The sequence below is a fragment of the Columba livia genome, chromosome 7 (genome assembly GCF_036013475.1).
Source record: "Columba livia isolate bColLiv1 breed racing homer chromosome 7, bColLiv1.pat.W.v2, whole genome shotgun sequence".
NCBI lineage: Eukaryota > Metazoa > Chordata > Aves > Columbiformes > Columbidae > Columba > Columba livia.
Genome location: NC_088608.1, coordinates 17,601,167 through 17,624,125, shown reverse-complemented (window position 1 = coordinate 17,624,125; position 22,959 = coordinate 17,601,167). Strand labels below are relative to the sequence as shown.

The following is a 22,959-nucleotide window of genomic DNA, read 5'->3' as shown; positions in this document are numbered from 1 at the left end:
ATTATTATTTTAATTATATGCCTGTATGAAGAAAAAAGAAAAATGATGGTTACATGTTGCTACCACTGCAGACAACTTGGGTAATCTTTTTGTCTGGGATACATACCTAAGGACAAAATCAGTTCTAGTTGTTAGCAGTGTATTCCTTTAAGAAACATCCTTCCACATCCATGTTTTCCAGGCACTTCTGGCCTCCTAATTAACAGCCAATTTACAAGTGTAAGCCCTAATTATCTTACAGGGACATATAAATGAAAAGCCATGATGTGAGTTCATAGGGGATAACAAGTGTGGCTGTTCTTCAGAGTGAAATTTTTCCTCTGCTAGTTTTTCCATCCAATTCTAATGGACTTTTCTCTTACAGTATAACCTCCTACTCTGACCTTACTGCCTCTCCTGTCAGTTCTACTTTAGGTCCATCCTTGAAGCTCTTCTGCTTGTCATTTGTTGCTCTTCTCCCTTCTCTCTGAAACACCACAGCTTGGATGGTCTCAGAGAAAATTGCCTTCCACCACTGTCCTTTCATACCCTAGGACAGGCTGAACTGAATGCAGAGCCAGCTCGGGCCTAAGGTGACTTTCTGTCGAAAAGCAGACGCAGGCATGAGTGACACTGACATTAAAGAAGTACCCTCCAGCAGTCACCGCAGTGTGCCTCCCTGGGCTCTGCTTGCCAGGCATGGTCCTGCCTGAGCATGGCTCTGCAGCACAGCTGGTCCTGTCTGAGGATGGGACACACCATGTGGGGCAGACCTTGCAGGGTGCCCTGCAGCACCCCGCATCACCCACCCTCCAAGGGACACTGCAGCTGCTGTGCCACCAGCTTGCTGGTGGAAGCCACCCACAGGCACAAGGTGAGTGGAGTTTGCTGAGGGATTTCATTTATTTGAAGGTGGGGAGGGTGAGAGGACAACACAGGGTGTTTATTCTGCAGCAGCACACCCCACATGCTTGCAGCACAGGGAGAATCTGCATGGAGCCCATTGCTTCCACACTTGTGTGCACCAACCCAAAGGGCCATGACCCAGGCAGGGGCAATGGGATGTGATGAGGGAGGGTGGAGCATCAGCTCTTCCTACTTGGATCTTGCAGGGACAGGATGGTTGCTCTATTTATTACTGCAGGTAGAGGGAAAGTGGCGGTACAGGTGGTGAGGGGTGCCCAGCTGGGACTGAGGCCCATGGGGTCTGCATTGGGCTCCTTTGCCTCTGTAGTAGGGCAGCCTGGCCATGGGGAAGGGGCCAGTGGGCTGCTGATCCCACTGTGCCACTGCAGGGTGCTCCAGGCACCACAGCTCCCAGCTCTGCTCCAAGTAATGCCGTTTTCCTGCCTCTTCTCAGGTTTTCCCAATACTGCACTAAGTGCTGCATTAGATACTCATCTTGTCCCTGTCTGCTTCCTGTGTGCTTTCCCTTTCCTTACAGTGCACCCCCATCCCTTCATCTCCTGCCCAGGGAAATGATGTACACACTAGGATGCCTCTGCTCTTTATACTCAGCTTCCTACTTAGTACCTTAGAAGAGAATTTTACAGCTGTTTCCTGCTCTGATTCACAACCCAACTGGTACTGATGCTTTCTTGTTCATACCCTAAGGTAATTTTGTCTCCCTGCCATTTCTGTTTTGGGCTGGGTCTTGTCTGGGATTCATCTATTGTTTATCCCAAGCTAATTGTATTTTGCTACTTAGTTCAAATGACCTGATTCTACATCTGTTAAGATGAATTTGCAGGGTAGTTTATGGGGAAGATGCACCTTCAGAAAGTGTGTATGACCTGGGCAGAAAGCAAGTGCATGAGAGGTGGAAGCACTGCAGCACAGAAAGAGGGTGGATTAGGGTTATAATGAATGTAAAACTGTTAAAAATCAAAATATCATCAACATTGCTCCTTAAAATAATGGATTAATTATTCCAGTGACATTGTGCTATGTTTCCCATGGTAAGAGGGCTTTTATTTCTTTCCTCTGGAGTAAGGAAAGAAAATCATTGCTCAAATCACTATTGACGTAAAGCACGGGAATTCCAGTTTTGTTTTTATGAACAGCCTCTATCATCATGTCTTGTGTGGACTGCCTCATGCTCATTGTACTGTGGGGTTGGACACACTGCCACCATTCCTATAAATAGCCTGCTCAGTTATGAAGGACTATTAGTGTTTCTCTGTGAAGAATAGGACTTTTGACTAATGGCATTTTAGGACACTTTTCTTCAAGCTTTCTAGAGGGGTTAGGGTTTGGAGAGTAGAAAACCTGCTAAAGAAAGCCAGTAATCAAGGTATTGATGTTTAAAACGCAGACACCTGGCGAGCTTGCAGAATTCACAAAGAAAACCGAAGTTAGAACGAGCAGGACGGCGGTGTGGCTGTGAGGAAGGAGGCTCGGCTGCAGGGCTGGCAAGGAGCACAGCAGCTGCCATGGGGAGAAAGAGAAGCTCCCTGTGATCCAGCAGAAAGCTGGGCTGCAGCATGAGGATGGCTGCACCCAGGAAAATGCTCACGTGTACTGGGGAATGGGAGGTAAGGTAACGTGTTTTTCTGTATATGTTTGGAGCAAAGTAGGAAGTAGTTGTGTGTAGAAAATCTTGTGTATCACCTGTTAGGCTGGTAGTATGATCCTTTAAGTGTGGAGAGCACCTGCAGATGCCTCAAGGTTGGTTTTGTAGGGGTGGATGTTTTTAAGCTTGTAGACAGAGTGGGGATCTTTGGCTCTAAGGATATAGGTCATTTAGGCTGTGTGACCCTGTTTCTATGAGTAAATGTGCTGGAGACACCAAAGGGAGCACACGTCCTGCTGGCCACGCAGCCAGGGAGGTTTTACTGCATGCAGTGTGAGAGGTCAAGCACAGGACAGCTTTGAGTGACAGGTAACAAGATTAGGTAGGTGTCTTCTCCTGGTTAGTCAAAGTAACAGATTTCAATATATTTAGGGGTTTTCCTTACAATTAGCAACCAGTGTGGAATTTGGACCCCACCTCCGCATCCTGGGAAGTTTCCAAGGGTGCATTGAATCAACAGCAGCGCCCTTTCTGCAAACAGTGAGTCTGTACATAAGATGATTGCCTTGCTGAAAGGAAAGAGACAGAGCATTAAATTTAGAGATGTGACTAACTTCTTCTGAACGGCGAGAAAAGCACCACACTTGGCAGCTATCTCTTTTGTGCGTTTCCTCAGCTGTGGCTGGGGCCATCTGATGAGTGTTTCCCGGTCACTCGCAGTACAGCTCAGTCTGTCTGCTGTCAGCAGCTAATGGAGTCACTCACAAGACGCCATCCCTGGGGACAAGTACTGCTATCAATAGACCTGTTACTGCATCTCTGGTTGCAAGGCTCTCAGCACTTCTTTTGCTGTGCCACCATCTCTGATGATTGTGTCATTTTTGAACAATGGTCTTTTACTGTAGAGCTGCCTCTGTTCAGGATGCCAAAAACCAATCCTTGTCCTTCTGGAAGACCTCTAGATTTCTGTGAGTGACCTCTGATGTCCTCAGCAACAGACACAGTTTCTGAGGTACCACAGGCTTACCAAAAATGTGCAGAAAGTGAATGAGTAAACTTATTGGAGCAAGTACTTTGAATAATAGTCTGCAATGAATGTCATCATCAGATGCTTCATCAACATACATCCTACTATGAGGAGTTAAAAATAAAGCTGTGGGGAGTTTTGTTTGTTTGTTCTTTGTTTTTTGTTTTGTTTGTTTGTTTGTTTGTTTTTCTCTGAGAACAAAATATTTCCATGCTACTAAAACAGAAATGGAAACTGTTAATCTGATAAGAAGTATTAGAAAATATCACCTATTTGCTCAGCTAAGCTTGCATGTCTATGTATTATTAAGGTAGTGTTTATAGGAGTTATGTGTTGGTCTAGACAGAGGTGAGCTAGAAAAAGAACAGAATTAACAAAAATAAAAACAGATAAAGAATGATAAGCCATGATGACATATTGGCCAAAGTATGCAAGATCTTGTAAATACTTAACACAAGTTGTAGGGCATACAGTCTTTGTTAGTGCCAGTAAAGTCAAGGACTAGTCAATGCAGTAAGTCACCTTAGTGACCGAGTCATGTGGCTGAGATCTAATCCAAAATAATTTTACAGTTAAACACCGTTTTAAGAAACTTTAGCTGAAAATACTAATACATGGTCAAAAAGAGAACTGAGTAAAATAGCACTCAATTTGAACATTGCCTGTTCTCTCTTTGGTAGATGTGGGGGACAACTTTATTTAAAAAGGTGTGTTACTTTGTTGGTCTGGTTTGGTTTTCCTTATGTATACAGATTTATTTTCTTTTACCACACTTGATGGTCTTAACACGCTCCTCCAAATCAAGCTGTCAAAATGTTAGTTGTCAGAAAGCTATGGTGAAGTCTTCAGCAAAATACCAATGTAGATTTTTCTGTATTAGGATCTAAATGTCTGAGCTATTTTTACATGAACAGAGTTAAAGTTGTCTCATGTGAACCTTTGTTCAGGTGCCTCATTATCCTGTTTATATAAGAATGAAAGAAGAAACCCCCTTGTTACTCAGACTTTTCATAGTAATTCTGGATGCCTGAATAAGTTTGAGTGACTCATGACCTATGTTAAAATTTAATGCCAGCCTTTAATGTGTTCAGCCCGAACATGGTGTATCTTATAATATTGATATATTTCATCGACCTAGCAATCTGCATCAGCTTGCTGAAGCATGCCATGAAAGCAAAATGATACAGTAGTCTTTATCTATTTCTCTGTCAAAGCTCTAATTAAAACTTTCACACTATCTGTTAAGAGTGAAGGGGCTTGGGGAAATTCATAAGATGGCTGTCCTGTATTAACAACATTTCATTCTGAAAGTTTAGGAATGCAGGAATATGCCTCTTAAATCAAACTTCTGTGACCTGGTCAGCATCTACATGGTATCTGAAACTCTCATCTGACTTGCTCACTGGTATCCCATATGTAAGAAAACACAAATGAATGCATCGGATTTTCCCTGTACTCTTGCTCAGTACTTTCTCCCAGTAACAACTGAAGCAGCTGAGGTGAGTTCAGCAGACTGGCAGAGTCTTCTTAGGGGTACAGAGGTGCAAATCTAAGGCCAGGTTTCTCCTTTAGGGCTTGTTTCCCATTGCTGGCACCCAGACAGCCCGAAGGCTGTGACAAGGCAATATTTGACCATCTGCAGGCTTGTCGGCTGGAAGGTAGAGTCTGATCAAAATGAGGTTTCATTTAACATTACCTGCCCCTGCAATGAGACCCTGGGAACAGCACTCATATGATCAAACCTCCTGGCTGTGTCTGCAGAAGTGTCTTATTAAGGTCATATAGAGATTGCTTTTTCTTCCCTTAGGAAAACCGTGGAGTGGTTAGGACCACAAATTCTGCTGTCCCTTCTCAGGGCAGAAAACCAACTTGTAATGATGATCTTTATCGTCACCAGAAGATGCTTTTTGCCTCCTTTGATCCCACAGTGCAGCAATTCCTCTCATGCAGTAGCAATGGGTATTAAACCCACAGCCAATACCTCAAATGGCTGTATAAAATCAGCTTCAGCAAGCTTTGCTCCCTCTCTGACCGTTTCCTGGCTTCCATACTTCCTGTGCTTGGCTGTCCTCCACCCAGACTTTCAGGCTCAAATTTGGAAATCCCCTGCTCCTGACATGAGACTGTTATTTTTCTGGCAGTATTTACCTGCTGTCCTTGTAGAACAGAATCAAGGCCTCTGTGATGCCTGTGCTGTTATTCAGAATATTAATAGACATTGTAAACAGAAAGAGGTGGACAAATTTCTCCTACAAGAGCTGCACTAAGGAATTTCTGCAGCCAGAAAGGCTGCCCAGGTTGGAGCTTGAAATGTGCTGTTTCACTCTCAGCCTGGACTGATTCTGGTTGCAAGAGAGGAGCAACTTCTTCCAAGGAACAATATTCCTCAGGCATCACTATAACAGCAGAAGCAGCACAGTACCAGGATCATAAAGAAAATTATATATTATGAAGACTGCAAACTTAGAAGAATATAAGCAGAAGGTCAGGTCTTGAAAGATTTGTTAATATGTAAGTTCAGAAGCATAAGCTAAGTAAAACTATCATTGCTCAACACACAAGGATAGCAAATAAACCTAAGAGGTTGTTGTTGTTGTGGTGGTTTTTTTTAAGCACCAGGGAAAGACAAGAAAAATACTCCTATAAAAGTGGTAAGGATGAATCAGATGGTAATGCATGAGAACAGAAATATCAGTTCAGGATGAAGGAAAAATAGGTTTTATTACTCCACATGAGCAAACTGATGATGAAGGAGACATAGTAAAAATGAGTGTTTTTATCAGTATGTGACTGCAGGCATCATCAGTAGTTGTGTATCAGCACAGTCTGATAAATAACTGCAATGGCTTTGTTTGCTTCTGTATATGTTTGAAACCATAAATATTGACCAACTTTCCAAAAAGGAAACAGAAAATTATGACAATGATAAATATATTTTTTCCACAAGCACTGCTGAGAGTATTTATTGGATAATCTTGCTTGAAATTGTTACCATGATTTTGACTTGTAGGTCATGTACCCATCCCCTTTATCTTCAGGTAAGCATGACACAGGCAGAAGAGGGCGTTTATGTTTTTCCTACATGTAAGAAAGTTCACACACTACAGAGCAAAAGAGTAACTTCCCTAGCTTTGAAGTCCAGAAAGACAGCTGAAAAATGAGCAAATGATATGTTGGACTGATATTTTCCGGTGCAGATTTCTTCTGTGTAAAAGTAAGCACCCGATGTGCTCAAGTTAGGAACCAGTTTGCTCTTGACTGTATCTCTAGAAACTGCAGAGTGAGGCATCTCCTGTGTGTGAGCCCCAGCGCCGTGTTTGCTGTTCCTGGAGGATTGCTCACAAGCACTTTCAGGGCTTGGTGGAGTCTCTGGGTGCGACCAGAGCACCAGTATTTGACTTGTTTGAATTCTTCCTTGGTCTCTCCTGTTGCTCTTAGACATTACTGAGCAAAGTACATCCTCTGATGTAAAAGAACATTCAGATACCTCTTCCAAATTAACATAACTCATTAACCTCTTTAACCTTATGTATATTTTTCATACATTTTTAAAACTTCGTAGCAACCTTATGGTAGTTAGAAACTCAAACCTCCCTCCTTATTAGGGTGGGAAGGGTCTTGCTTTAATTGAGGAAGTCTCACCCACCAGATCAGTATCTTACTGTAAATCAAAAGCAAGAATAATGCTGAAAAGAATCACATCATAACTGACTGAAGTATAATGAATAACTGACAGCTATGACTCAATGTCTGCATTTCTTCCCTAACACAACACTGTATTGTAGACTGGCTTTGAATTGTTTTTTTTACCTATTTCAGGTAATGATTAACTCCCAATGACTAAAATACCTCCAGGAGAACTGATGAGACAGCTCACACAGTTACTCAGATTCAGAAGTATATTAAAGCTTTTACTTTGTCTCTTTCATTCAAAAATACTTTTATTTTAACGGAACGTATTTTAAAACTATCCCATAATTGTAAAGTCAGCAGTACTATTGCAGCATAATTTCAAGCTAAAATGGTTGTATTCCAGGTAGATGCACACATAGTATGTGTGTGCAGGTTTATTATTTATTCCATTTATAGAACAGAAGCCATTTTAGTGTCTGTGGCAATGCAATAAGCTCTGGGGTGAAATATAACTTTGTACCAGCTCACATTGTAGGATAAAAGACTGAAGGAGGACTGAGATGAACACAAAACGGGAAATCGGTGTGAGTAGGTTTGCCCTGAAGAAAAGGCTCTGACTGCAGCGTTTCATTCCTGAAGAGGGTGTGTTAAAGCATGCAAGATAATAAAGAGCAGCAGATGTCTTAAGAATTGATGTTATGAGGAGTGTTGCAAGGCATTTAACTTTTGAGAAAAGGATTTTTCACACAAACTAGATGAACTCCAGTAGAGCAAACGTGGTATTAGTTTTCTGGAACCAAGATTGTTATTATTGGTATCAATATAGTGTAACATACTACAAAATAATACATGATAAAAATATATTTTGATAAATCAGTATAATCAGTATAATAATTGTAAGCTAGGAAATAGAAGTTTGGGGGACACTTATAAGTAACTTCCACGCCTGGTTCTGAAAAGGAGAAAGGAGCAAAATGGACAGGAGCAATTGGTACTGACATGGGTGGGAATGTAATGTGAATGTTCTGGATGTCAGGAATAAAAAGGATGTGAGCAAAGTAATTTTTAAAATTGCACATTATCGTAGAAGATGAGCTGAGGTGTTTGTGTACAAAAATGGTGTGCAAACTGACACGGGCTAGAACTGCAGCACCCAGGCTGGCCCCAAAACTTCCACTAGGAATAAAGTATGGTGGATGAGTGATCTATGACTGAAGTGCAGTCAAATCAACGTGTAGACTGTTAAGAAAGCTAGAAAAAAAACAGAGGCACAGAGGCATTGCTTAGTGACAATGAAGTCGCCTACAGAGGCAGTGAGAGGTGGCATGGGCAGGATGGAATTTGTCAAAGTAAAGATCTTCTGAAGGACCATTAAGGAACTGTTACATATATCCAATCCAGATGACGACAAGCATGAAAGAGAAACTTTCAAGCATTGTCTCATTGCAGGAGATTTTAACTGCTCAGAAATAGAGTATAAAGCAAATGTTACTGATAACGGTGGAGCCAGTTGTTCCAGGGTGTAATAGCTGGAAGATTTCATCATTAAGCACTCATTGGACTACCATGATGCTATTCTAGGTGTTAGGTAGTGATGACATAGAGCAGCTGGTTGTAGAAAATAACCTAGCTAAAGTTATCTCAACTTGATTAAATTGAAAATAATTTAAAAATAAACAAGAATAGGCCTGTTAGTTTATAAAAATTTGTCCTTCCGAAGTGTCGTACCTACAGAAATTAGTTTGCAATGCCAAGTGGATGAAGGTTCCAAATCTGAGTATTATAGTTTCTTTAATTTAAAGAATATTTTTAAAATCTGCATTTTGGACTGCAAGTGGAGAGTGAAGGGTGTTAGTACCTTATTGCATAATAAATCCTTAAAAAAAAATACCTATTAGGAGTAAGCAAAGAGAGTGAAAGTTATAGGGGAAGAAAACCCCACCATATCAGATCATCAATGAAAATTGTATCTTGGGAACCAAGAAACAGAGTTTGCAGTCAGATTTGTCAAGGTTACAGATGTGTGATGTGCAAACAAAATTTGAAAGACTGAAAGTTTCTTCTACCATATGAGTAAATGGGTGTTTGGTATTTGGTAAGGATGGGGTAGAGACTAGAGATTGTACAGATACTGTCCAAACCAAATACATTATGTTTCTTCTTTTTGGTGAAGAGGATGGTATAGAACATGGAGAAAAATAGAACCAGGATGGGAAGAATCTGTAGAAATAAAAATTAGAATTTACAAACTTGAAAAGTAAATCCAGAGTATAGTAGGCCCACAGTGGAATGATGTCTGTTTTCTATCCTAAAATGCTGAAAGAATGAGCAAATTAAATTTCAAGTACAGAAGAAAGTTTTTCTTAAAAGATCTGCCAAAACAAAGGAGAGAGAAGAGCAGAGGAAAAAGTGACATCACATCTACACCTTCGTTAATCTGACCTTGGTAACGTGGAAATTCTGTACGTTTTTGCAAGAAATAATAAATAGGAATGTGGAGACAAAATGGACAGCACAGGATGAAAGCAGTAAATGTTTAGTACAATGTATAAGGGCTGAGAAAATGTATGTATGACACCATCTGTTCTGGTAAGGAAATTATTGGGGTACCTAAAGGCTGGGTAGCGATTCTCAAGCATTACAGTTTCAGCTGGTCTCTGAAAGTATTATTATTTTTCTTGTTTCTGAAACTGGCATGGTCAGATAAGAAAAATATCCATACCATTATATGCACATCGTGGAGGAATTTGAGAGATGGATATGTTGGGTGGAATTTAATAGCACAAGTGCCAGATCATCCACAAACTGAGATGGAAACAATTTCTGTTACAAATTGTGGCTTATCGGTTGGGCAAGAGAAAGCACAAAATGTCTTGGTCAGTTGTAGAAAGGATGCTGAAAGAGCCACGGGAAAGGCAAAAATGGTCCTCATGAGATACGATGCAGGAGACAGAAGAAGGGATGCGTAAGTACAGACACTGTTGCAGGAAGCTCTGGTCAAAGCTCCTCTGCAGTACTGTGAACAGTCTGCCACTCATAATTAGGACAAAGGATTGAAAGAAATGCAGAGAAGTAGTACTGGACAAAACAAAGAATGAGGGCTATACAATTGCTGTCTATAAATACATCAATGGGGTGGGGGGAAAGAAGGGCAGGGCAAATACTGGGAAAGGAAAGAAGTTATTTAAGTTACCAGACAATGTTGTCATTAAAACAAATGGATATAAATTGAAAGTGAGTCCATCCAGGCTGGAGCTGAGGAAATTTCCAGCTATGAGAAGAGTGAAGTCTCTGAAACAGTCTTCTAGTAAGAGTGACAGGAACAAACCACTCTAGGTGAGGGTATCACAGTAAAATGGAACTTATTTGCTTGCAAATTGGATAATAGAGAGCTCATCTAGTTCTTGCAAGTACTACAAAGGTGAGTAGAACCACTTTCTATTTGCCTCTGTGCCAGAGTTGAACACTCTGAGTAGTCTTATGAGTAGTTTTTTTCATCAGTTTATTAACACAGTTAAGTAAGGTGAAAGGACACATCTTCAGGATCTATGAGATCCTTTGCGGTGTTGTGCCTTCTGCTTTGTACCAGTTTTGCAATAGTTTTTTTTTAATTTCTGTTGATTTATTGGTTCAGATAGAAGGCATGGCTATGGCCTCCTGTGACAATGTTAACACATTGTTAAGAATCAATTTTTTTTTAAAAAAGGTTTAAAATTATGGTGATTCTGTGTGCTAAGTGTCCAACAGAAGCACAGCAATGCGCTTGCAAACCTATGAGATAAGAAGCATAAGGTGTCAGTGGATCAAATATTATTGACAGTATTTACGTGATCAATCATTATGAACTCCTGGAAGACATTGTTAAAGAAAATCTGCCCTGCCTTATCCTTTTGGTGTTACTCAGCCAAAATACTTGGAATTGATTTACTTGATTTTATTTTTATTTAGAGATGGTTCTATTTGGATGTTCTTAGTCTTGCACGGTTTTAGTTAGATATATAATATCAACTGTTCTTACCAGTACTTTAAGAAGAATTGTAGAAAGACTAATCATTCTATATGTTTGTTTTCCCAATGTTTCTGTTTACATATGAGCAAATACTGTTGGTTCCAATTTCCTTCCCGTTTCCATAAGAAACACGCACATAACAGTAAGTAAGATTTTCAAAATACAGTTAATAATTTATACTGACAAAGATATTGGAAACAGTTTCTGGCATTACAGAATCACATAGCTGAGCTTATAACAAAAACACTGTTTACTGTGACAGATGAGACAGGAATTAAAAAAAAAAAATCACACTAACAAAAAATTGTAACTGTAATATCACATAAACGATGAAATTGTTGAACAAAGCTATGAACATTTCCAAAGGTTCTTACATATGTAGCAGAGCAAAATATTGCTATAAGGTAATAGGGCTGTTAGTATCTGAACATCTTTTTTCCATAGAACTTTTAAAGTAATAATTTCTTTGCTTCAGAGTAGCCGTAAGATGGCAGCACTTTGCACAAAAGGCTCTGCAAACCCTAAATCCTGTTGTTCTCCCCAGCAGAGTCTGCACCCACTGTAGGGAGTGAGTGGTCTGATTGCTGTGTGTCTGTAAATAGAAACCACACTGGCCGGGTCAGAGTAGCTCCTAGAAAGCTTCAGCAATGCCCTCAGCCTCGCACCAGCACCAAACAGAGGTGCTTGTTCTGGTGCCCCAGCACCAGGTTTTTATAGCTCAGGGAGAACAAAGTCTACCATCTAACTGCGAAAAGCAAACAGAAACTGAGGCCAGTTTTGATAGGCTGTGTGGATGTCCCTGGCATGTTTTGAGTACTGTGAGCTGGCTGGCAGTCCTGCTTGAAAGCTATGTGATTTTCCTATTGGTTCCACCTCAGCCCTTCAGTAGTCTGGACGTTTGATTATTTCACTTTGAGTGTGAGAGTGTGTTTAAATCTGAAAAGCAAACAAATCTTTCACGGTGCTCACCCACGTAAAGGAAACGAAGGACAAAGTTTTGCTCACAGCCTCAGCTGGAACTGGTCAGAGTTGAGAGCGTGGTAAATATCAGTTGAAAACACCCTGGGTTTTCTGCCTGCTGTTCATCGCACAGTTGGGGAGCAATTCCTTCTTCTCCCCCCTCTCCCTCTCTGTTTCTTCAGAGGTGGGTTGTTGGCTTCATTCCCTGACCTCATCTAACAGCAGTGTGCTGCTCCAGAAACGAAAGGAGACCAGAGCATGAATCATGGCCTGAGTCATGGATCCCCAACAAGCCGATTTGCTCAGAACTGGAGGGGAAAAATTCCTTTCTTCTGTGTGGCTTGTTGGTTCCCACAACCTACTGGAAGGAGCTACAGAGACCTCTCATCTCCTCCTAAAGCTGCTTTCTATTGTGCGTAGCTATGCTTGGCAACCACGCCTGAAGAAGGGAGGAAGAGAGGTTTTGCCTCTTGAAACACCTGCCCACATTTTGGGTGGGCTTTGTGTCTTACCCTGTACAGCAGTGTTTTGGTCCTATATTGCAAATGGGACATGATATTGGTACACCCCAAAACATGGGAGCTTGTGTGAAGCAGCTCCGTCACCACATGTTCACATCTTTGCTTACTGCAGGGTCCATGTTGTTAATACAGGACTGAGATGCTTATAGTGGTTTCTTTGAATTGATGCCATTTCTTTTGGAGCAATACCCACCTCTCACCATGCTGATTAACAAAGAAAGAGGTAGCAAATAGTATCACCTGGCATTTAAAATTAATAAATCCAGATGCATTTATTTATTTACACCATGATTTGCTAGGTGATACTATTGTTTTATATCTAGAGAAAAATACAGGTTAAAAAAAAAAAAAAGAGTAAAAAATTACTGATTAATTACATTCGCTGTCATTGTGAATTTCTCCATTAAATATGACTATTCATTGGGGATTGTTGCTTCCTTTTTAAATGTTTTTGCCAGCTCTCCCTAAAGTATTTCTAGGACTTACACTGCAGCAAAGGTAGAGACAGGAGAGTCTTCCCAACATTTTCCCTGTATTTGTCTGTGATTTCTCTCTATTCTGGATTGCCCTGTTTGCAGGACTTTCATTCCACCATGGGGCTACTCAAATCACCTCTATTTCCTTAAGGATAAAATTAAATTTCAAGATTGGAAACTTTTTTTTAAGCTTCCTTGCTTAGCTAATTGACAGGCATTCTCTGAAACATCTGTCATCACTGTTCTTTGGAACTGGGTCTGTCGAGCTGCTGAGGGTTGTATTTCTGGGTAGGCTTTTTCCAAAGAAAATGCCTTCCATTTCTGCTGGCCCAAGAAGCTGGAAGCACATGATTGTGCAGCTACAGAACATCTGTCTTCTTTGGAAGAAAGTATTTTAGCCACTAATTCTGTAGACTTTTTAATATTCTTGAATATTCTCAAAATGCTTGATCTAAACTTTCAAAGTCTACTTTGATTCCCCATTAGGGATTGCCATGAGCTTTCTAGATAGCTTTGATTTGGAAGCCAACCAGGGAGAGAAAAAGAAGTCGTCAGATGATTCAAACACAAAGCAACCTGCCTCTGACCTAATGAGTGTCCCTCTTTGCCTCTTACTTCTGCCCTGAGTTGGTGAATGTCACTGTAGGTGACAGAGAGCAGTGAGACCCCACCTCACTGTTTCCAGTCTTGCAAAACTCCCTGATGAGGGGCAGGAAGAAAGAAATGTTTTCTGAACTGCAGGAGTCGCTTCCTCCCACATTTGTAAATATTCTGAGAACCATCTCAGCCTGTGCAACATTCAGACTTTAAATTGCTCAGTATTTTTCCAGTCTTTCAGGGTGGGAGTGTGTATGAGAAGAGCATTGGGCATTAAGAGCTGGGTTGCGTGTGAGGCCAAAAGATCCCTTACAAGGATTTTTCCTCCATATGGATACCTTTCCAGCTTAAATTTAAGAGAGATTCTCCTGGTTCTGATGAGCTTGGGACATATTCATCTCTTATGTTGACTGATAAGCTTTTACTAGTGCTAACATGCCACCTCTTCCAGGTTTTCTCTAGCACAGAAAGAACTAATTATTGTCTTCTCTTGGGCTGGTGTCCCTATATGTGTAATTACACTACATCAGTTCATACTCTATTTGCAGGAGAGGCTGGTATTTTTTCTAAAATGAAGTCTTTTTAGATTTGAAATAGCCAATGGTGAGGCACGCTTCTGTAGGCAAACACTTCTCATTCTCGAACCTCTACAGACCCATCACCAGGCTAACTTGTAGTTTCAGCTCAGTGTGCCAGAAAAGGCACAGCATTAATCTAGCGGAAAAGAAGCCCACTATTATTAGTGAAATGCAACTTGAGGCTAATATTTTTGTTTTATTTCTTATTCCCTGTTCCCAGCATTATCTGTCTTTCTTTCTGTACCTCAACATTCAATGCTTGTTACTTATCAGTCAGTTTGTTAAATCACAGAATGTTAGGGATTGGAAGGGACCTCAAAAGATCATCTAGTCCAATCCCCCTGCCAGAGCAGGAACACCTAGATGAGGTTACACTGGAATGTGTCCAGGAAGGTTTTGAATGTCTCCAGAGGAGAATCCACAACCCCCCTGGGCAGCCTGTTCCAGTGCTCTATCACCCTCACTGAGAAGTAGTTTCTTCTCATATTTAAGTGGAACCTCTAGCGTTCCAGTTTGTGCCCATTGCCCCTTGTCCTGTCATTGGTTGTCACTGAGAAGAGCCTGGCTCCATCCCTTTACATATTTATAAACATTAATGAAGTCACTCCTCAGTCTCCTCCAGTTGTTGATTGGATGAGCAAAATATCTTTCTGTGCTATCATCATGTGTTGTAAGTGTCAGGTATGGGAGAAAATGCACTAAAGATTTTATCCTATACAAATTTTATTACATTTTAAAGAACCACAGACTTGTGTTGGTCAGCATTGCCCATACTGAAAGATAAAGAGCTATTTTCTTTTCTAATGTTGTTATTATAAAACCATAACACTGTTTTAATTGAGACCAGAATTTTCTCAAAAATTAATATATAGGGGGTGATGAAAACAATAGTAATTATGTTCTGTCTGTACTATAACCTACCTTTTTGTTACATCTCTTTGGATTGATGCTTCTAATGTGGGTGAACAAAACATGACTGTCTTACAAACCTTCTTGAAGAAGGGGAATCTTGCTGTCAAACCAAGCAAGGCCAGGACCCCAAAGGCTTTTACACATCCTCCTCACATCAGCATGGCAACTTGAGATTATGATTCTACTCTTCTAGCGTATGTGATAGTTAAAGCAAAGCATTAAATTAGTAGAGGAATTTCCTAGTCAATTTACCTTTAGATATTACACAAGATATTTGGTGACGTTTCAAAACAAGAATCATCTGTCAACTTCCTGCCTAGGTTTTCTTGCCTTGCCCAAGATCTACTCTTGGTACATGTTGTCTCCCTTCCTGGACCTCTCTTAACCTCCCGTGCCCCTGTCAGTGTGTTTTTTCACTCCCACTGTGTCCAGTCTTGTGAGTTTCTCATTGTGCAAGTTTTTTAAAATCAAAACTGACCTTGATTTTGTCTTTTTTTTTTTTTCTGTGTGTTTTTGTTGTTGTTTGTTCTGCTACTTTCTTTTGCTTCTCTGCTGTCTCTAGACAATCTGAGGAGGTCTATTCTTAATTATTTGCAGTAACTTAGTTATTTTATGCAGGCAAGACTTATTCAGTCTTTGGCAGACATCCCATTCAGAGGCAGGCACTTAGCCTTCAGTTATGCTGTCCTTGCCAAGACCTATATAAAATATTACCACACAAGCAAATGGGGAGCTGATAATATCAAACAGAATTTGTATGTTTAATGCAGGCTGTGTTATTCGTTCTGTTGACACTAAAAAGTTTTATATCTTGAACCTAGGAATAAGCATTTCGTGATTGCCAGCTGTTCAGCTGGCTGCTCCCTAATCTGGAACACTGCTGGTGTCTGGTACCTTTTGGTGGCTGAAAGACTGCCACCAAGTCCTTTGAGCACATGCTTTGAAGTGTTGTTATATTATCAGGGACTAGTGACAGCTACAAAGTGACCTCCTACATTGAAAGGGAAAGCACTGGGTTTTGGAGCTCCACAAGGCTGTAGACATAGCAACAATATTAAAGAATGCATACACAAATGTAAATTAAAAACAGGGAAATAAGATGTGTTGGATGGGATTTACAGGAGGTATGAGATAACATTTTCAGTTGATTTCACTTCTTTTTGACTTTATGTAGTTACGGTGTCCTCACAGAGTTGCATCTTCACCATCTGAGGGAACATAATCTAATCGATGCTTTTTTTCATGCCACGGGAAATTGCTGTAGCTGAACAACTGCCTTACGAAGGGCACTCCAAGGTATAGAAAGCAGTTAAAGAAGACTAAGAAATGTTGTGAATAGAAATGTTAAGATACAGTTCCACAACAGCCTAAGCTGGGCTAAATGAATTATAACATATTCTCACCTTTCCTGCCAACTCTGCCCGTCTTTCCTGCTCTCTCCCTTACCTGGCACTTGCCCGGGACCGGGAAGCCACATCAAGGGACCTGCCCAGGTGAAAAGCACCCACCACCGCCCTCCACGCCCCCCCCCCCGGAAAGGTGACTGTATTTTAATTGGATATCAGCTGCTGTTTGTTTGGATGTGAGTGCTGGTAAGAGTGAAGGGGTGGGAACACAAGGGCAGGGCAAAGGTAGGCTTGGCATAATTCATCTTGAGCTGTTATGAAACTACCCATGGACTGTGTAAATACTAGTAAAATTGGATGTGCCTGGGAATATTTCCAGGCATTAGAGTGAGATTGTCTATGCTATTAAACTGTTAAAATGCTCCCTGGCATGAATTTGACCTCTTCCAATTAACACTCTCTGCAAACAATTTCTGGGCTGAGTTTGGTTGCTAGAATGGTCCCAATAGGCAATTTGCAAGCATAAACTCAAGTCTTTCTCTGCCAGTTGGCCTCAATGCCCAGGAATGTTTAAAGGCATGTTGATTTTAACTAGTATAGACCCATCCCTACCATCACATCCTGCCCCATGACTGCAGCTACCACCAGTTTGAAAAGGGAGTTCTGATCCTGCCAGTTCTCTTGGTGAGAACAACCTACTTATGAGCTAACTTTGGTAGGATTTCTGACCCCAGGAAAAAAAAAAAAGAGGATCTATGTTTTCAGACCAGCAACATAACCAATGAAATTATAATTTTATGTGGCAGTGTGTAGAGTCGGTTGCAAAGCTTTATGATAAGAGAGGGCTGGTCCTGAACAAATAATTTTCAAAACAGAAAATACCAGAGCATAAAAGATGGGAAGAGATGAAATCTACAAATAAGAAATTTCCTTTAATAAGGTTGTAAGAAATGCACATTTTGCTTTCATTCCAGGTGAGAGAAAAAAGAGAGAGCAATAACTTGTCATATTGTCGTATCTGTACTGTGGAGTATTTGGCCACTTATTAAACAGAGTTAAAGCTGACATGGTGTTTTTTTCAAGTCAGTTGCAGAACTGAGAATTCATTTATTCATTTATTATACTACATATTAAAAAAATCCACAATTGTAGCATTTCCTTTTCAGTTTGCAATGCTAGTAAAATGTACTCTGTATCTCGAATTACCAAAGCCAGGTCCTCAGTTCTCATAAATTATTGTTTTGGTTATTTTCCTTTTTTTTCTCTTCTCTCCCCACAGTTGCCTTTACAAGTTTCACTCCACATCAGGAAATCTGAAAAAATGGGATTTTTACACCTCTCCAGGTATACTCACTTGGCAATCCTATGATCCGTCTGCTTATACGCACTCCCTGAGGGAACAATTAAAGGCGTTATTTCAGAGGAGCCTTTTAAAAGCTGCTGTACACACAAAAACTCGCTCTTGTGACTGGGTTGCTCTAGGACCCGGAGCGACTGGGATTGACAGAAATCTTCACCTGAATGAATTTTCCCCTTATACCTTATAAGGAGTCCAGGAAAACAAGGAAGTGATAACCATGTTCGCGTTACTTTATGCACAGCCTGTCCCCTTTACCTGCCCAGGTAGCCCTCATTTTCACTTTTATTCATGGTCTGTCCTGGTGGGATTGAAGTTTCCTCACAACCCAGAGTAGGTGATTTCTGAAAACGCACCCTCTGGGAATGTCTGATTTTTACAGCATTCTGCCTTCACGCAGACAATAATTAACATGCTAATATTTTTTTGTTGCGCAGCCAGCACTGAAAACGAATGGGGATTGAATTGCTTTGCCTCTGTTTCCTATTTCTGCAAAGAAATAACTGTGTGCAAGGTAAGGCTCGGGGGTAAGGAGATCAATTTCAAAACTGTTTTCTCATTGTTTCTTGCTTGAAGTTGATAGGAAATAGCTTTCTGTCTTTTGTATTTAATCATTCCTTTCTGCTGAACGAGTTGGTTTTTTTCTCTCTCCTGACAGACTTCTGTAGGGCTACCCTGCAAATTCATCTAAGATTTATGTGGTCATTACATAGCACAACATGTATGAAAGAGATGAGCATTTGAGCAATTTTGGTTATAGTAAACACTGTTTGATCCACTGAGAAACATGATATTATACATGTGACTGTGTGTTTCACTGGTACTTACACAATATATTAAAATCATAGCAAGTATCTACAGACCTCAGTGAAGCAATTTTAAGTGTGTAGAATGAACATAAATCTTTTATTTTAATATCCCTGGTTATGTGGGCAATGTCTTAGCTGCTCCACACCAGAAACACATGTAACACTTTATCAGGTACACTGGAGAAAACAAGTAAAATGTTCTCAGTGAATGCCAACCATGAAGCATGCACAAGTAAGTATGTTAATTGCCAGCAATTGTGGTTTTTTTTAATAAGTGTTAATCTTTTACCAATACAAATACCTTTTTCAAGGAATTTTATCACTAATCGTAAAGATGGTATATGCATTTTTCACCTCCCACACACTCTAAATGACAAGATTTTTCCTAAATTGAATGATTAAACACCTTATTAATAGTCTTTTATCTTCTTGGATTTAAATTTAGGGACCTGTTCTCAGGAAAGAGCAGTGACTTGTGAAGATTGTTTGCTTTCCGGACCACAATGCGCTTGGTGTTTTCAAGAGGTAGAGTAAACAATATAAAAAAATTTCAAAGAAAGACTTGAAATGTTGTAGTAGCTCTGAGTGATGAAAAATTGACTTAATTGGGTCAGCCTGTGGTTTTGTAATGCATGCAGTGCTTAGTGAAGCCTTCCTGGGGATCAAAAGTGCAATTCAATCTAGACTTTATGGTCTTATTTATAAAAAAAAAAGGGAAAAGACAACCTTCTTCATCTAAGGCAGAAATAAAAGTGCTGTTAGAGGGGCTCAGGTCATCAGCCTTAAGGCTCATTCACCCACAGTGCTGCTGATGAAGCACCAGACATCAAGTCAGAGACCAGACTGCATCTTGCATATTATATACCAAGTGAGACAGTGTAAACAGAAGGCCCTCCAGTCAGTTTGCATATACAAATGATTAATCTGTGGTTGATTTAAAGTATGACGATAGTGTCTGTTTTGTAATTATTATGATATAGGTGTGTTTTGGCTAAAACAATTGGCTTAAAATAATCTAGATTTGCTTCCAGTATATGTATTGCTAGCTTTCTGTGTAATCCCAGGCAAGTCACTTAACATCTCCACTTTTAAAAATTTCACCTGTAAATGATACTAAATAATATCTCCCTACTTCATAGTAAATATTCTAGATCTTAGTTCACTACTGTTAGCAAGATAGTCAGCTATCACAATTAAAAACTTACCAGAAATAATACAGAAAGAAAATAAATATATATTTTTTTAAATTATAGTTTCTGGTTTATACCTTTGCTGTTAAAAGTATTTCTTGCTTTTTTTGAATAGCAATGTAATATCTGGGATGGGACAAATACTACACTGCTTTGTGAAGTAGCTGATAAACACCAAACAACACTTAAAAAAAAAAAAAAAAAAAAGAAGTTTGCTAAAAATAAAATAGCAGTTTGCAAAAAATGTTACCATGGAAAAAAACCCCGAACAACATCCACATTTGCAGTGGTTTTTATGTTTGTACTTAAGAAACAAAATAGGATTTTCCTGAAAATCCTATTAGATCACATAATTTTGACTACTGCCATGTATTTTCAGAAGACAAAAATGAGACACTATTTATTTTTTAACTGTGGAACTATTCAAAACTTGAGTAGTAAATATGACTTTTTGTCTTTGTTCATAGACTGATTCACTTGTTTGCTAGAGAACACATCAAGAGTGCGAAAGACATAGAAGCTTTAGTATCAGAGTAAACAAAACTGCTTCCAAAGAAACCACTGTTTTCTGCAGGATAAAAATGCACTTTGTAATTGTATTTGAATTATGAGCTTGTCATGAAAGTTTACCAACTCAAAGTGTGTAACTAAAGGAGATGATACGTATGTCCCTGTGAAAGTTTTATAATGATACTATAATGAGACATGATTTTTATGTTCCCTGTATTTAAAGCAGTGGTGAGAGGTTTGCCTGAGCAAAGACATCAGATTTGGTCTGAAGACATCAGATTTGGTCTGAAGAATAATGAAACACTATTCCCATCAGATGTCTCAACATTGCTTCCACCAAAATATATAAGATCCCTGATAACTTTCAGTCATGAAGGGTGACCTTTTGGTGGAAAGAAGGGTCCTAGTTCTGATTTTAATAGGTTTAAATAAATTTGTTTTGCTTTGGATGGGAAGTTTTTCAGTGACTGAATTCAGAGAATATTTGTGGCTTAATGGCTGAACCCAGATTGTTTATCCAAGTCCTGGAGAAAAGAGCAGCCCCATGGTAGGGTCCCATGACCACCAGCCAGGAATTCAGTGTTTTGGTACCAGTTCTGCTGGGCATTCCCAAGGTTTTGGTCAAAAGGTTTGCAGGCCAGAATAGTTTCCAGTTCACGAGGCAGCTGACTGGTTTTGAGCATCTAAACTCTAGACACAGCTCTAAGAAATGCTAATAAGGCTCAGAAGCCTCTTTGTAAAACTAACCATTAACTTCACTGCTACGTGGGGATAGTACCTACCCCACAGCAGTGTTGTGGAAAGGAATGCATGTCAAGTGCTTTGAAATGAGTAACAACAATAAACTGCAAGCTATCCAACTGACATCGATAGGCTTGTGATTTCCTCTGGAGATGAGAAGGCCAAGTAGGATGCTGGGCCAAATGTAACCAGATAGAGATGGGGATGCTGGAACCCTGCCAGTGCTGGGGAGTGATGGAGGGAGGGATGCAGGGAGGCTGTGGGGCCTGTTGGCCACCAGGCAGAGCAACAAGGACTTGCTACTTGCTTCAGTGAACACGGCAAATGAGTCTTGAGGAGAAAGAGTAGGTCAGAAAAAAATGGTGAATACTGCATACGACACCATCAGTTTGTCACAACATTTGTAGGAGTTTATCATCTGCAAGACCTCTTCTGTTATTAAATGATGTTGCTTCATCAGCAATTCGAAACAGTTTTGAAAAGACTGATGAATTTCCAGCTTAATCCTAGAAAAAAAGAGGGGCTAGTAGGGGCTTTGTGTTATCATTCCCAGTACAGCAAGAAGCCAGATGCAGTGAGTGGCACAATTCCCATTCCCCCACAATAGAGCACTTTCTCTCAGGTTACACTAATTATACACCTGTGTGACATGATCCATGAAGGGCAAATTCAGATTTCTGTGTCACTTAGATCTCTTTCTGCACTAATTCGTACTAACTTACACCTTTGTTTCTGTTCCCCTGTGCTTGATTGACCTTTTGTCAGCCAGGTGCTGGTGGCTGGTCAGTAAATACATTTAACTCATCCCTTCCTTCTCCTGTTTGCTTTAGAATTACACAGACTCAACTGGATTTCATGGGAGGTGTGATACCCCAAGGAACCTTTTGTCAAAAGGATGCCAGTTGAGTTTGATTGAATTTCCCATTTCAGAAGTAGAAATTCACAGAAACAAGCCTCTAACTGTAGCAACCCAGAACAACAATTCTGATGTCACACAGATTTCTCCTCAAAAATTAAGCCTCTGGCTGCGACCAGGTAAGTCACTCAGTTCATAGATGTGGGGTATTTTTTTTCAGCCAATGTGATAGACTGAAGCTTCTCTGACTGGTCTGAAAAAAAAAAAAAATCTTGATAGAATAAAGATAAAAAATCTGTGTTGAGTCCAAAATTATCTGTTTACACCTCAGATGAAAACTAGGTTCAACTGAGTTCAAAATATTTCCAGTAGTGCTGGGTACCTAATAGAAGTAAAAATATATATTTTTAGTTCTTCTATTCTCTTGCTGTTGAGGTGGCAGTGAGAGAATGGCAACTGCCCCCACCTCCCCAGCCCTGCTCCTGTGCCTTTCCCATGCAGGTCTGGCAAAGGAGCACGTCTCAGAGGCAGCATAAATTGTCGCTTTGAGGATTTACAAGGTACCAGTGACATTTATGGAAATGCCCCAGGTCTACTTTAGAGTCCTTGGGATGTCAATTTTTCCTGGAGAAAACTTGTAATAAAGAAATGTAAGAGTCACCTAGTTTTGTTATATCATAGTGTTGGAACTGAGAATAAAACCTGTGTGTACACTCTGGTTTTGTTAAAAATGTCCCATAAGTGCTACCTTTAGTTTTAATTAGCTCCATCTCTAAAGCTGCATAGTGCTGAAGTGCTGTTCTTGTATTTTTTTCCAAATTATAGCAATCAGTTGTAAATCTGTGCTTATGGCTTTACTGAAGAACAGTTTAGAAAATCACCACTAGAACTGCTTTTAATTTTTCAGAACCAGTTTGAGAATTTTGTTGACTGAGAATTTTTGAAG

At 40.1% G+C, this 22,959-nt stretch overlaps 1 protein-coding gene across 8 annotated transcripts in view; it reads left to right on the top strand.

The window, feature by feature from the left end:
- Window positions 1-1,438: 1,438 nt before the first annotated feature.
- Window positions 1,439-22,959, top strand: part of ITGB6 (integrin subunit beta 6) — a 55,302-nt gene continuing 33,781 nt past the window's right edge. The window contains exons 1-6 of one of the 8 annotated variants that reach the window (XM_065069634.1): window positions 1,439-1,593; window positions 2,294-2,513; window positions 17,830-17,894; window positions 18,345-18,421; window positions 19,162-19,241; window positions 21,988-22,192. In XM_065069634.1, the coding sequence (XP_064925706.1) occupies window positions 18,361-18,421; window positions 19,162-19,241; window positions 21,988-22,192 (346 nt within the window). In that variant the 5' untranslated portion in view covers window positions 1,439-1,593; window positions 2,294-2,513; window positions 17,830-17,894; window positions 18,345-18,360. Of the gene's footprint in view, window positions 1,594-2,213; window positions 2,514-17,829; window positions 17,895-18,036; window positions 18,245-18,344; window positions 18,422-19,161; window positions 19,242-21,987; window positions 22,193-22,959 lie in introns of those variants that run through there. The other 7 variants (XM_005498616.3, XM_065069635.1, XM_065069633.1 and 4 more) reach the window with 7 other exon arrangements.